Raw genomic sequence first — 13,929 nt, 5'->3', positions numbered from 1 at the left:
CAAAATGTTTTTTTAACTGAAATGTAAATAATTAATTGTTTCTCTTTAAACATAAAAAATGGCTTATACATATTTAGAAGTATCAGAATGTACTACAATAGAATTCTTTGAACTTGGACAAGAATTACGTCCTGCTAGCAATAGTAACATGGATGTGAGGAAACAGCAAAATTCAAAAGAGAATGACATAGGAAAACTGTTTGCTTCTTGATAAGTCTCAAGCTATATATCTGATGTATCCAACTAATGAGCCATCATTCAATCTCAAAGGCTAGTAAAAAGACTTAATTTTTCCTTGAATAATGGAAGATTTCAGAATTATACGAGGTAGTTCACTATCAACACATGAAATTTTCTACGTGTACCCATCATCCATTGCAGAGTACAACAAAAAGAATAAGTAAGAAACGATCTGGCCATAAATACAACTTAAGAAGTCATCTAATGGCAGAATGCAAAAATAAAAAAAAGTATCTTTCAGTACTTCACCTCATTTGTGACATATATAACTTCAGATTTTGCTTTCAACTAAGTAACAAATCAATTCAACCTTTTGAATGTATTTTGAAACCTTGAGTTTTCTGGAAGCACTACTGAAAAACCAAAACATGAAAACAGGGATAGGGAACCTAACTTTCCCCTCTTTCAGTTTGTACCCATTACCCCTTGTCCTATCACTACAGTTCCTGATGAAGAGTCCCTCTCCGGCTTCCCTGTAGGCCCCTTTCAGATACTGGAAGGTTGCTGTGAGGTCTCCATCCAATCTTCTCCAGGCTGAACAGCCCAGCTTTCCCACCCTGTCTACATAGAGGAGGTGCTCCAGTCCCCTTATTGACGTTGTAGCCCTTCTCTGGACTTGCTCCAACAGTTCCATGTTCTTCTTATGCTGGGGACCCCAGAGCTGGATGCAGCACTCCAGGTGGGGTCTTACCATAGCAGAGTAGAGGGGCAGCATCACCTCCCTCAACCTGCTGGCCTCGCTGCTTTTGATGCAGCCTAGGATATGATTGACTTTCTGGGCTGTGAGCACACATTGCCAGGGCAGGTTGAGTTTTTCGTCAACGTCATATTTTCAATCATGATTTAACCTATAATGTTTTACACTCAATTTTTGAGTATCTTCATTTTTAACATCACATGGAATTGATTACATTGCCTTTTTGTTGATACACTAGCCAAAAAGGTTCATTACCTAAACATGCAGACCGAAAATTTACCTAATACAAATTCTCATAATCTGGGTTTTCAGATTAAAGTCCATTTCAATAGCACATACAGACTGTTTAGAATTCCATCTTTTAAAGCGTATTTAAAAAGTGCTATTTAAAACATAATAGGTCAAAACATCAAATAATTCAGTTATATGAGAAAGAAAAAGCCTATTTATAGAAGACACAGTACAAGACACAGTACAAGAAAAGGTGAATTCAAAAGAACTTCAAACATGAAAAGCATAACAAAAACAAGGCATGAGGCAGCACAGTTATGCACATTACAGACTCACTAAGAATTAACACTAAGGTTTTTTACCTGTAGCTTCAAACCCTTCGAAAGTCACTTCCAAAGACAGTAGCTTTGTTTTCATGGGTTTTTTTCCCCATAATATATTATGACAGAAGAGAGCAATTTTTCAAGCTCCCATTTCAATAAAACTCTCCTGGAATAAAAATCCCAGGCTCCTCTTGACAGAGATGGCTGTTTCTTTCCAAGTTCCCACCTTCAGACTTTAGAAACTTTAAAAAGAACTGTTCTAACTAGAAATTAAAAACAAATACCAACCAGTAAGCAATTCCACTATCTTTTAGTCCCCTCCACTTAAAATCTGACAGTCTGACTTCTTTTATTTACATACAAAGCTTTTTTGTGACTTGAGTTTGGTAAAAAATACATTTTTCTTAATATTAAACAACAGTTTAGGTAACCTTCACCCAAAGAACAAAATAACTCAAAAGCCTAACTGATTCTTAGATAGGGAGACACATACATGCATAAGCTGGCTGATTGACAGCTTCTCCAGTTCTGCACTTTTGGGAGATATAGAAGGCTGATATAAGCCCTGGGAAGCATAAAAGCAGCTCAAAAAGTTCTCAAGAGCTACTTTAAGGCAGAAAGAAAAGCCCTACATCAACCTTCTGTACACTGAATCTTATTTGTATGAAGGTACATAGAGAAGAGACAAACAATAAAACACTACTGTCATCATTTTAACCACCTTATCAGGTGTCTTCCTGTTAACCTCACTCTGATTTTGGCTAATATGACAAACGTTTAAAGAAACGCTCCTTTAAAAGGACAAACTAGCCATAGCTTTTTCTTTCTCTCAATTTTTAAGAAGTTGAATTTTATACCTGAATTCAGATTATAATGGGTCTGAAAAACAACCAGTCTTTGAAAGTGAGAAGTGGTACTTCTCTGCACAGAAAATGGTTTAAGGACTGAAGAAAAATGGGTTAGTAACACTTAGTTCACTCTCTGAACAGGGGGCCACTTTTCCAAAGGGGCAGTCTGTTATTTAGATCTAGCCTTTCTGTCATCTAATACACATTTTAAAGACAATATTGGGGTAGCTAATATTGATAAGGATTCATTTTATTCTTTCAGACAGAGAAGACTAACATGGACAGTGCCTGTATAAAACATCATCTATAACACTGTTAAATAGAGTGTTTACTGCTAAAAAATACGTAAAAAAAGATGTTGATTCAAATCCTGAACTCAAGGCTGAGAGGCAGAACTGACTTTTAGAGGAGCTTTCAATTCTTAATTCAAATGATTTTTATCTATAACCACTTTTTACAATCACTTGACAACACCAACAGGGACATGTTATGTTGAGGTGTATATATAAGAACATCAACTGGAACTTAATATTGTGTAGTGTGATAATGTCATATTTGACCTCTGTAGATATGAAAATTATTATATTTTTTGTTTATAAGCATCCTGTTAAGAGCCAATCTAGCACCCAATATGTAATAGAAATAAGGAATGTCAAGAACAGAGGGAGAAACTAATTCAAACTGAAACTTAAATTTTCAAGAAAATATTTACAGGAAAAGTATATGTAAAAGCAGTGATGAATTATAAAAATAACTTTGTGTGTTCTTACAAATTATTATAGTACAAAATATTGATTAAAATGATGAGACAACATATCGCTACTTTCTAGAGGTCAAATATAACATTTCCCTCGTGTAGACAGTAATTTCAGTCTGCTTCTCAATACTTGCAGTAGTCTTCTTAGATGACTTCATCTAACTGTCCGCTAGCAAAGGTGTATAATCACTTGCCTAACATCCCTATAAGGAAAAAAAAAAAGGGAGGGGGTAGAAGCATAACCTTGGGGCATCAGACCTACAGACACATGCAGGCTGGCAGAGACTGCAGGAAGTCTCAAGTCACAGTCCCTGCCTAAAGCAGGTTCACCTGGCAGGGGGCAACCAGGTTGCTCAGTGCTTTATAAAGTCAAGGGTTGAAATCTAAGGATGGAGATGGTCCAACCTCCACGGGACCCCGCCCAACTCCTGGGCTGTCCTCCTGGGAAAAAGGTTTACTCTAGCCTCAAGTTTTCCTCTTTCAGCTTGTGTTGCCTTTCACCACTCCAACACGCGAAGATGTAAAGAATGAATGCATCTCCTCCAACCCCTCCTGTTCGTGCTGGAGACGCTGCTGGGTGGCCCCAGCCCCAGAGCCATTCCTTCTCCTGGCTGAGTCAGCCTATCCCAGCACCTCTCCTTGCAAGGTAAAGTCTCCAGATCCACTGTCCCACCTTCAGCCAGTTTACTGATGTCTTTCAGTACTGCAAATGTACCAAAAACAGTACCCAAAAAGAAGTGTGGTATCTAGACTACTGAGCAGAGTTCTTGGGGCCATGCCCCGCTCATACCTCTCATTGCTGGCAGCGTGCTACCTGCCACTGCCCAGAGGTGTTCCCTGTTTGCCTGCAGGGCTCTGCCTTCACAGGGGAAGACTCATCATTTGTCCTGCCTAAGGTTCCCATTGTCCCAGTTCTGTCAAGGCCCCCCCCAGATGGCAACAGCGCCTTCAAGCACATCCACTTCTCCCCAGTTTGGCGTCATCTGCAAATTTGATGATCACACCCACTGTTCCCTCTTCCAGGTCACTGATAAAGATTTTAAGCAAGAAAGGTCCAGGATGGATCTTAGAGTACACCACTTACCACCAGACTACAGACTATTACAACCCATTAACTACAGCTCTCTCAATCCAAACATCCAAATAGTTTCTTTAAACATGTTGCTGTCCACCTATCTAGCTATAACATCCTAACTTTGATAAAAGCATACAGCAAGACAGTGTCAAATATTAGCTAAAGTTAAGGTCAATCACAGCCAAGCTCTCCTCTTGTCCACAGACACAATCATTTTATCATATAAGACAATCAGGTTGCTCAGGAACAATTCACCCTTGGTAAATCCATTATTGTTTCTGGTCATGTTCTCCATTAGTGCCCAGAAACTACTTCCAAGATGACCTTCTTTGTGATTTTCCCAGGGACTGAAGCGAGACTAACCAACCTTTCTTCTTGGATTATCCTTTTTATCATGGAGTTCCCCCAATAAAAGTTTTCTGCTACTTTTGAAGGACAATAGGCAGCTGCCTGAGAGTGCCATCAGCCAAATCTCCCAGCACCCTTGGATGCAGTTCCTTTCAGGTGGTCCAACAGATATGTACTAGTCAAGTTCTCTCAGGTATCTCCCAACACATCCACTCTCAGTACTTCTCACTGAAGCCTGTCTCTAGGCACAAACTTTTGGGACATCTTGGAGAAGACTGAGGCAAAGATGATATTTAGTACCTGTGCTGTATCTATTACCTTCTGTCACTAATTCATCATTCTGTTTCAGCAACAGGTCCCCATTTTACTTGTTCTGCTTTTTACTGATAAAGTAGTGCAAGAAACTCATGTTATAACAGTCATTACTTGCAAGTCAACTGCAGGTTGGTTACCACCACCCTCAGGTGCTCAGACAATGCTTCTGAACTCCTCCTCTATAGTTTTCACTGTTTCTACTTCCTGAACACTGTTTTCCACACCCACCCTGGTATGTGGTGATTAGTTCTGTTTACCACACCGGTCTCCTGATATATACACTTGTTTTCCTGAGCATCAGAGTGGATCATATGTGGGATTGAAGAAAGATGTCTTCGAAGACTTGACACTTTTTCCTTAGTTCTTAATCCTTCAGTGCTGCTTCTCATGGGATTTCACTTACTCGTTCTCTGAACAAGCTGAAGACTCTGCTTCTCACCTCCAGGTCTGCACTATGCTATTCTCCTTCCTTCATTGTCTCAGGGTCTTGGTCTTGACAACTTCATGGTAACTGTAGCCCGGCCTGTCATTATTATTTTCTTAATCAGTTCTTCCTTGTTTGTAAACAGCAAATCCAGCTGTGTGACATCCCTGGTTGGCTCAGGCAACACCCATACCCAGAAGTAACCTCTGTCATAGTCTAAACAACACCTTGACCTGCTTGTAATGCCACTCTGAAACACCAACACTACTAATTCCCATCCCTGCAATCACCTGGCTCTGACACACCTTTCTCTCATAAGTGTGCCTCATCAGCCAGGAGGAGAGAGACACAAAAATTATTCTGTGTTCACTGAAGGTATGCGTAACAGATTTCCAGTAATTTATCCAATATTACAAGCACCACATTTGACAACTTGAAAATTATTACATCGGTTTAGCACACACTAGATTTTTCTGTCCCAAGTATCAACAAACCATTTCTTGCCCTGGGAATCCCATAATCCTTTCATGATAACCCTCCAAAAGAGCCAATTTGCAGGAACTTTACTTCACTGTTAACAGATCTGAATGAAACTCTTTACCGGGTTTCCATCAGCACAACAATTGGAAGCATCACCAAAACAACTGAATTGCTAGTGCAAGAAAAAAGGATGTTTCTGGGTGAGGTATTAATTAGATAGTTACTACAATGAATGTATTTCAATAATGTAAAAGAACACAACATTGGAAGTGTGCAATTAGTCATGTAAAAAATAAGAATCCAATACCTAGATATGTATATAAGTAGCTGTCAAACACTAAGATACTATGTTTGTGGTTTATTTCTTATAAGGAATTTTAAAAAATGCTAGCCAATTTTCACCAGCAAACAAGAAAAAGTGTCATTTAAATAAAAGAGAAAATATTCCGTACCATGCATTCAATTATATTCTTTTTTGTTTTCTTATAAACAGTGAAAATAACTTTTTAATATAAGTGATAATAAGTTCTCTCACAGAATGGAGACCTTTGGAGGCTAGGACACAATTTATTTGAAATTACACTTAAAATTTAAAGTGTTGTTGCAAAACAACAATTATGAAGAATACTGCAACAAAATTATAGGTAAGTAAATTACACATCAAGAAAAAATTTGTGATAACAGTTTTAAGCTGTTATTATTTCACATATATTTCTATTATCTTAAAGTACAGTATCTTTTATTTTTTAATGCTTACATTTTAAGATTACTATTTGAAGTCAGATTCCTGCTTTGCAACATCAATTTTTAAAAAGCTGTGGGTCTTAAGTGAAGGAATGTAAATGAATGCAAGTCCCCACTGATAAATTTGAATATATAACTTGCTATTTAAAGAAAATAACTTGTAGTGAAATGTCTGGAGAAGTTAATTCTGAAATAACATCTAGGAGTCCATTCCAATTCGTACCTTTATTATGGCATCACTGCCAGATTTTTCCATTTTCCATTGTGCCTCCTGCTTCCTCAGTTTCTCCAGGTCACTTAGTAGGTCAGCACAGCATGTATTTAATCCCTTATTTTCCTCCTCCAGGTTTTTTATAACCAGTCTGTTTTGCTCTTCCTTCTTCTGTGCACACTCCTCAGTGTCCTGTAGAACAGTACCACAAGGGCCGATAAACAAAAAAGTGAGAACTAATCAGCAAATATAAACTGTGCAGTTTTACCCTCACAGCAGCTTCTTCTATATTTGATGGCCAAGGTCACCTGTGTACTTTTATTGGCCTCCTTCATGCAGGTGGAAGGGTCATATTTTTTAGCTGGATGACAGCTTTGATGAGTACACATTTGCAAAGAGCCCATTAATTGATCAAGCTGCCTTTGATGCTGTCCCCAGCTATTTTTGAGACCCACACAGACATATCCTCCCAGACCTCGGCTTTATCAATTAATAATGCCAGTCCCATCAGAATCTAATTACAAGAAGCCACATCTTCACACTCCCACTTTCTTTGCTCCATTTCCATCATTAACTATTTATCTGAAAGTTATAAAGCTTGGATTCTTGGCTTTAAAGCATCTTCCTCAGAGTTGGTATGTGAGAAAATGGTAAGGTATAGCAAGGCCTAAGGCAATTTTTTCTCCAAGCTTGTCACTTTCTGTGCCACAAAGGCTGACATTGCTTAAAGAACTGCTTCAAAGCTACAGTCTTAAGAAACGATGTACAAGTCAATATACCTTAAGTTCTTGGCTTTTATCTTTAAATTTCTGGTTCAAGGTACTGAATTCATTCTTCAGACAGGCATTTTCCTCCTCCACAGCATTTTTTCTCTGCATTAAGTTGTTTATCTCCTCGTGCTGTCCTGTGAGTCTCTATTTAAATTTAAAAAAAGAAAAAAAAAGGTGTTCATAGACAAAAAGCAATTGCGAAAGGGCATGCATGTCCTATGTTTTCGACCTATGAAATGTAACTATCTGACATATATAATTTTTACAGCATTGTTTTAATTTCATTAGTACTTTAATCATAAGCAAAACTGAATGACTGTAAGACACATTAAGGTAAATGAGGAACCGAATATCTTGCTGCTGCTGAACTAAGAAGTCAATAAATGCAGAACTGAATGGAAATTACTCAGTGAAGCTCATTGGCAGAAGTTTTATCTGTGCTTATGTACTTAGAACACAATAGAATATTGTTTAACTTGAACTTCTAGCACACCAAAAATCAAGTCAGAGAGCTGACTTCAAAATTCTCCAGAATTTTGATAGTAATTAGAAATTACTTTTAAGTGAAGCTTCCAAAAAGATTATGAAACAAAATAGTCGTAAAGAGAGAATTAAGTCTAGCTGAATTTGCAGCTCAAGGAAAATAATACAACATTGCTCAATGCATACAACAGTTCAGTGTACTCACATATAATAAAATCTCACTGCCATAAAAAAGGAACTTCAAGTTCCTGTGATAAATACTTGCATTCTATTCTTATGACATTTGTACTAAAACACCCTCACTCTTAAAGGCATTTTAGAACACTGCATTTTTCTCCAGGAGTCTGTTTTAATTCCACATACTGTTTTGTCCTGCCTCTTCCTAAAGAAATCAAAAGGGTATTAATCTAACATTTTCCTAGCAGTGACACTGTAACACACAAAACAATACATTTGAAGTCATGCTTTCACCATTCCAAATGCAAAACATTTGCACTTTGGATATATTATTACAGTTGCAGGAATGAACTGATGCTGAGAGATGATTTAGTTGAATTTTTAGAAAGGTATGAATCCACATTACTATGGAAAGCATCAGTTATTTTGTGTGTTGCCTTCCCACTCCCCAGGTCCTCACATAATTTGAGGAAAATTTGAGGAAAACTCAAATCCTTTGAGTTTTCCTGCCAGCTCATTACTACTTGTTTAACATTTATCAAGACAAAGTCTGTATCTGAAGAACACCCTCAAAAATTCCACCTATCTGAAAGAGACTGTTGGCTCTGACCTAAAAATTCACAAATACACACACTCAAAAAAGCTCCAGCAGGATCTAATTTCTGAGTACAGAGCTACATCATGTTAGTATTTAGTTTCATTATATACTCTGGAAACTGGTAAGCATACGTATATTTGTGACACAAAATCAATGATATTTAGGTTCTGTCTAGAATGGGATATTTTCCAGCAATGTAGAGGATGAATGGAGACATGAAGGTACAAAAGTGCTGCTAGCTATTTCAAATGTTTGTTCTGTATTGCTGAGATTAAATTTTCAACTGAAATAAGGTACTTACACTGCATACTTTTCAGGATAATCAGGCAGATTATCCTGAGTCACACTTGCACACTAATTACTTATCTCCACAATTGACCCCCTTAACACTTTAAATTAATCAAAAGGTAAATACACCACATCAATTACTAAGCAGCAAACTCACCTGAGTAGTCTACAAAGTCATCTACTGCAGCAGTAGTGAAACATTATCTAGGTAAGTTACACTTGCACAGAAAAAAATCCTGTTACGTTTCAAAGCATTTTTCTTGGGTCACCACTTTGCATGCTCTTATCTTTTCCTCTAAATGAACTGAACTTTTACCCTCATATCTGTTCATTTCACATTCTTATAAAGAAGGGAAAAAACCCCAGAAGTATTACTTGGGAGCCATGACTGGGCAGACATAAGGGTCATTAAAAAGAATTTCCTAGATACAGACAAGTAAATTATCGTCTGCCCTTGCCTGTGCAGCTGTTTTTGTACTTTGCTTCCTCAACCTACAAATTACCTTGCCTAATAGGAGAAAGAGAGTAAAGACTGATTTCTTAAGAAGAGAACACAAGCAGTGTTCCTAAAAGACTAACCTGGCAAGTGACACAGCAGGGAAGAAAAACATACCTGATCAACATACAGGGCAACCTCCTACACGAGGCTATTTTAACAGATTTCACCAGGTGAAACACTCATCAGGAATTTGTCTATTCCCACAGTATCTACTGGTATTTGTCTAGATACCATAAAGACAGGCTGATGCTACATAAGAACAAACTCAGCTTACATTTTGTTGACTCAGTTGTACTTGTTTGAATACAACAGGACAAAAGCAATGTTTGACACCTTCATTCTCAAGAACCACAGCACTGTTGGATCAAGGGCTGGACTTGATGATCTTGGAGGTCTTTTCCAACCCAGCTGATTCTATCATTCTATGATAACTAAAACAGCTAAAGTACACTTCCAAAGGTTTTTCCATAGACAAACTTCCAAGAAAGAAAACTGTATTCTAGACGTAAACTTTCTCTAATGAAAACCAAAAGAATCTGATTTTACTCTTTTGTTTAGCTGTGAAGAATCAAAGAGTATTCCCTCTATACTGCTGGAGCTCTGAGTGCTCCAGGCAACAGTACATACAAAGAAAGAAATACTGTGACCTGGTGTAGCAGACCTTTTGATGTTTAAGAGGACTGTCATTCCAGAATTCTTTTCATCACTTAACTACAGCACAATACAATTTTTTTTCTTCCATAATAATGTTATATTGTTTACTAGAAAATACTACTTTTTAAAATACCTTCATATCAACCTGAAGAGGAAGCAAAATAACACACTAAGTCAAACTGAGGAAATCTGCTATGAAAATGACAGGCCAGAACTGAAAGAAGAAATTAACCCTTCTTTGTCTTAGTTCAGAACATCTCAGTCTTTTCATGGCAATAGGATGTTAAAATTACCTGTCCATATTTTATGTGAACAGATATAAAACAGAAGCTTTTAAATTAAAACCTCATTTCCATCCATTGTGAATTTAGACAGTATGGAGAAAGTGCAAGTGGCAACAAAAACAACTCCTTAACACTAGGAGTGTGATTCCAAAACCAATGTGAGTTAGCATAAAATTACGAGAACTTGTGTACTATTTGATGTTGCAGACATAATCACTGAAATTCCAGTCTTCAGTGAAAGATTTTTTTCATCTGCTAAATTAAAAGCATGTGGAAAGAACTATGAAACAACAGCTGTATTTGCTATTACTGCATTAAGTATTCTCCAAACTTTTACATTTTGGGGGTCAAGGCAGGGAAAAACTAACTCCTATCTCAGCATTTTGAAATCTGATCAGACTGCACTACTAAATCAGTATTGCATGCCTACCTCTATATGGGTTCATAAATTGCAGATAAGAGCAGGTTTTACTTCACAACAACAAGTTAACTCAAACTGGAGTGAAAACATCTAGCAGAAATACAAGGATGACATATATCCTTCAATGCTAACAATTCTAAAAATATACAAATGCAAAAACACACTGGCTGCTGAAGTGCTTCATGAAAATACTCAAATCTCCGCACCACAATATTAAGTTGTCCGTTTATGACTGCAACAAAGGAGCATGCATTTGATTTCCACCACTGAAAGGATCAGGGTAAAAAGAAATACTATATTCTGTGCTTTCTTCATTGCACTCTTTATCAGAAGCTTTCACTGTGCCATAATCCACTTCTAATATACCACATTAAAAAAAAGTAAAAATGAATACAAACTGATGAAAAATTGAACTATTTTCTCACAAGCAGTGACTTTAAAGAAATACTGCCATCTTAAGCGGAATCAAAATTAATTTAGTAATGAAATTATTTTATTAAAGCTTAAATGTGAGAATATTGTTTCTTTCAAATGTCTTTTCCTCAAAATTTTGACTTCAACCTTTTGTGACTTATTCCCTCCCTTTCATCGTCTCTTTCCTCACCAAGTAATTGAGGTTGACTTACCACACTCTTTAACTTCTCCTCTCCTTCCACCTTCTCCTTTTGTTTCTAGCAGGAATTGAAAAATAAGTAGACACCACTAAAAATGTGCGAGTAACATCTCACAGTTTCCCTTGATTTCAGTTTCTTAAATCTCCCTTTAAATTTTTTACAACTTTATTAGTTCTCACGGTTCTAAACTTGAACGTTCATATGCATGTTTAACAGATAACAGTCATATTCTCATATAGTTCTCCCAGATAAACGGAAAAAAAAGAAAATATTAAAATGAACAAAAGAAATCCACTCTCTTTCATCTCATGACTATTCATTAGATTCTTTAATTATTTTCAGATGTAGGATGAACAGAAGTTCCATGTAAATAATTTATGAAAAGGTAACCATATGCTATAAAAGTCATCTGCTGCATTCTGCAGCCTGTAGTATCCTTTCAGAGTCAAAATGACACTAGTTAGTTATAATATAAATTAGAAGTTATTTTTAAATCCATACTGCTCCGAAAGTAAAATTTCAACAGTGCTACCTGATTTTACAGTAGGCAGATTCCAGAAGATACCTGTCTGTATTCACAGCTGACTATTCAACTTAGAACTTGACTCCTAACAAGGACAAAAAACCAATGAAAAATAGCAAGTGACATAACTCATGCAACAGTATTTTGAATGCATATCTGACGCAGCCTGGGGGAATAAGGATTCTTCCACTTTGGAGACAGAGGATGAAACGGACCTTTACTGAAGGGAGGAGCTGACTTATAAAGGGTAGGGAAGGAAGATACTGGAAACATGGGTGGAGTTAGGGAGGAGTTAGGGAGGAGAATGTTAATGCAGACCATATAAGGAGAAAAAAGGAAGGTATTAACCAAATAAGGGATTACTAAATAATGAGTTACTGCAATGCTACACCTGTGAGCCAATCAGGGAGAAGGGCATAAACCGGGGTACAGAACACTGAGGATTTTTTATAAAAAGCAGGGAATAGGGTACAATAAAGGGTAAAAATACAATGAACATTGAACATGAACACAATTGCACAGTCTCAACAGTCCCATCCATCATCTGAATGTAGAGAAGGTGTTGTCCTCAGGGGTCCCGCAGATCTCTTCACATATCTCTATTTCTTTTTTCCACTGCTCGTAATCAAACATCTCCTGGTCTCCCACATATATCCCATTTTTAATTCCTATTTTTCACACCTAACTTTCTGCTAGAACAATCTTAAATAAATTAAAAAACCAAGCATAAATAGAGAGTAATTGAAGTAGGGGAGCTCACTTGATTTTCATACTAGCAGAAGTTGGTTTGTTTTTCCTAATCCAATCCCATGCTTTCCAGGATTCCTTGAGATAAAACAATTTAAAAAATTGTTTCTGAAGAAAAGCAGTACGAAACTGCAAGCAAGCACCTGTAAATGAATTTCCAAAATGAATGAGAACTTTTGAATGCCTATTTCTACCAACATTAGACATGAAATAAAACATGGTAACTTAAAGATGTAGACAAGGAAAAACACTCTTAAAACACTGTCCATTCAAATGTGTTTTCCTACCATTTATGCGCTGCAGGAAAAGGGCAGGTCTGTTTTGCAGGAAATAGAACAGAAAATGAGATTCTTTAAAGCCCTTTTTTTAAGAGGATCAGGTAAAATGGTTCTACAGAGAAGCAGACCCACAATATGAGCAGCTGACTTCATCCTGCAGGTAGGGAATATGTATTTACTCCTCTACTATTAGTCGGCCTTGCTCCTGAATTCTCACCTGACCCACAGATTAAGGAAGGGTCAAACAGCATAATCTACTATAAACATCATGTTCCCTATAGCCCTCTTTGGACTTATCTGATGTGATTAATTTGGTGTCTTCAGCAGAGTTTGCTATCTTAATCGAAACACCTGTCAGAATTTTTCAGTATTTAAACACATGGTGGAAATAAACAGTAGCTTCATGGAGTGCATCACCCTTGCAAGTCTAGCACCTCACTTTCCCCTAGCAGCAATGGAACTGTCTCTCATCAACAACCTACTGAGTAGGTCATAGTATGGACAAAACTTTTTACGATGTGCACCATCTCCTTCCGCTCAAGCTGCTCCTTACAACTCCACTGCAGTACATTCTTTCTTCCATCCACTAAAACAAAGCTTTACAGATCTTTTCTTACAATACCTTGCAACCCTTTGTATCCCTTTCTCCTGGTTTCTTCTGCTGCACAGGTATAGTGCAAGAAAACACTAACAGCAGCTGCATTTTTGCATTAATAAGGGAACCAAATGCTGTTTCTGGCATCTGTGCAATAGGTTTTCCATCTCTGAAACAAGGAATACAGAAGCTGTTTGCCCTTTAAAGGGGAAATACTTAGAGGCAGTTTTTCACAAAAATACACCTCTAGTTTGGAAATAAGACAGTATTTTTTCAAAATCGAAAAGCTGTACATCTATAATAAA

The 13,929-nt window shown here is 37.2% G+C and overlaps 1 protein-coding gene across 5 annotated transcripts in view; it reads right to left on the bottom strand.

The window, feature by feature from the left end:
• The window catches only part of CNTLN (centlein), a 205,671-nt gene that overhangs the window by 152,322 nt on the left and 39,420 nt on the right, over nt 1-13,929 (bottom strand). For 4 of the 5 annotated variants that reach the window (XM_039384599.1, XM_039384600.1, XM_039384602.1 and 1 more), the window contains 2 exons: nt 7,473-7,607; nt 6,706-6,885 (listed from right to left, as the gene is read on the bottom strand). In XM_039384599.1, the coding sequence (XP_039240533.1) occupies nt 6,706-6,885; nt 7,473-7,607 (315 nt within the window). Of the gene's footprint in view, nt 1-6,705; nt 6,886-7,472; nt 7,608-11,493; nt 11,539-12,013; nt 12,090-13,929 lie in introns of all 5 variants that reach the window. The other variant, XM_039384601.1, reaches the window with a different exon arrangement.

Source organism: Pipra filicauda, unplaced genomic scaffold, assembly GCF_003945595.2.
Source record: "Pipra filicauda isolate LSUMZ 115617 unplaced genomic scaffold, ASM394559v2 scaffold362_size804934_pilon, whole genome shotgun sequence".
Lineage (NCBI taxonomy): Eukaryota > Metazoa > Chordata > Aves > Passeriformes > Pipridae > Pipra > Pipra filicauda.
The sequence above is the reverse complement of the archived record's forward strand: the minus strand, read 5'-3'. Positions and strand labels throughout refer to the sequence as shown.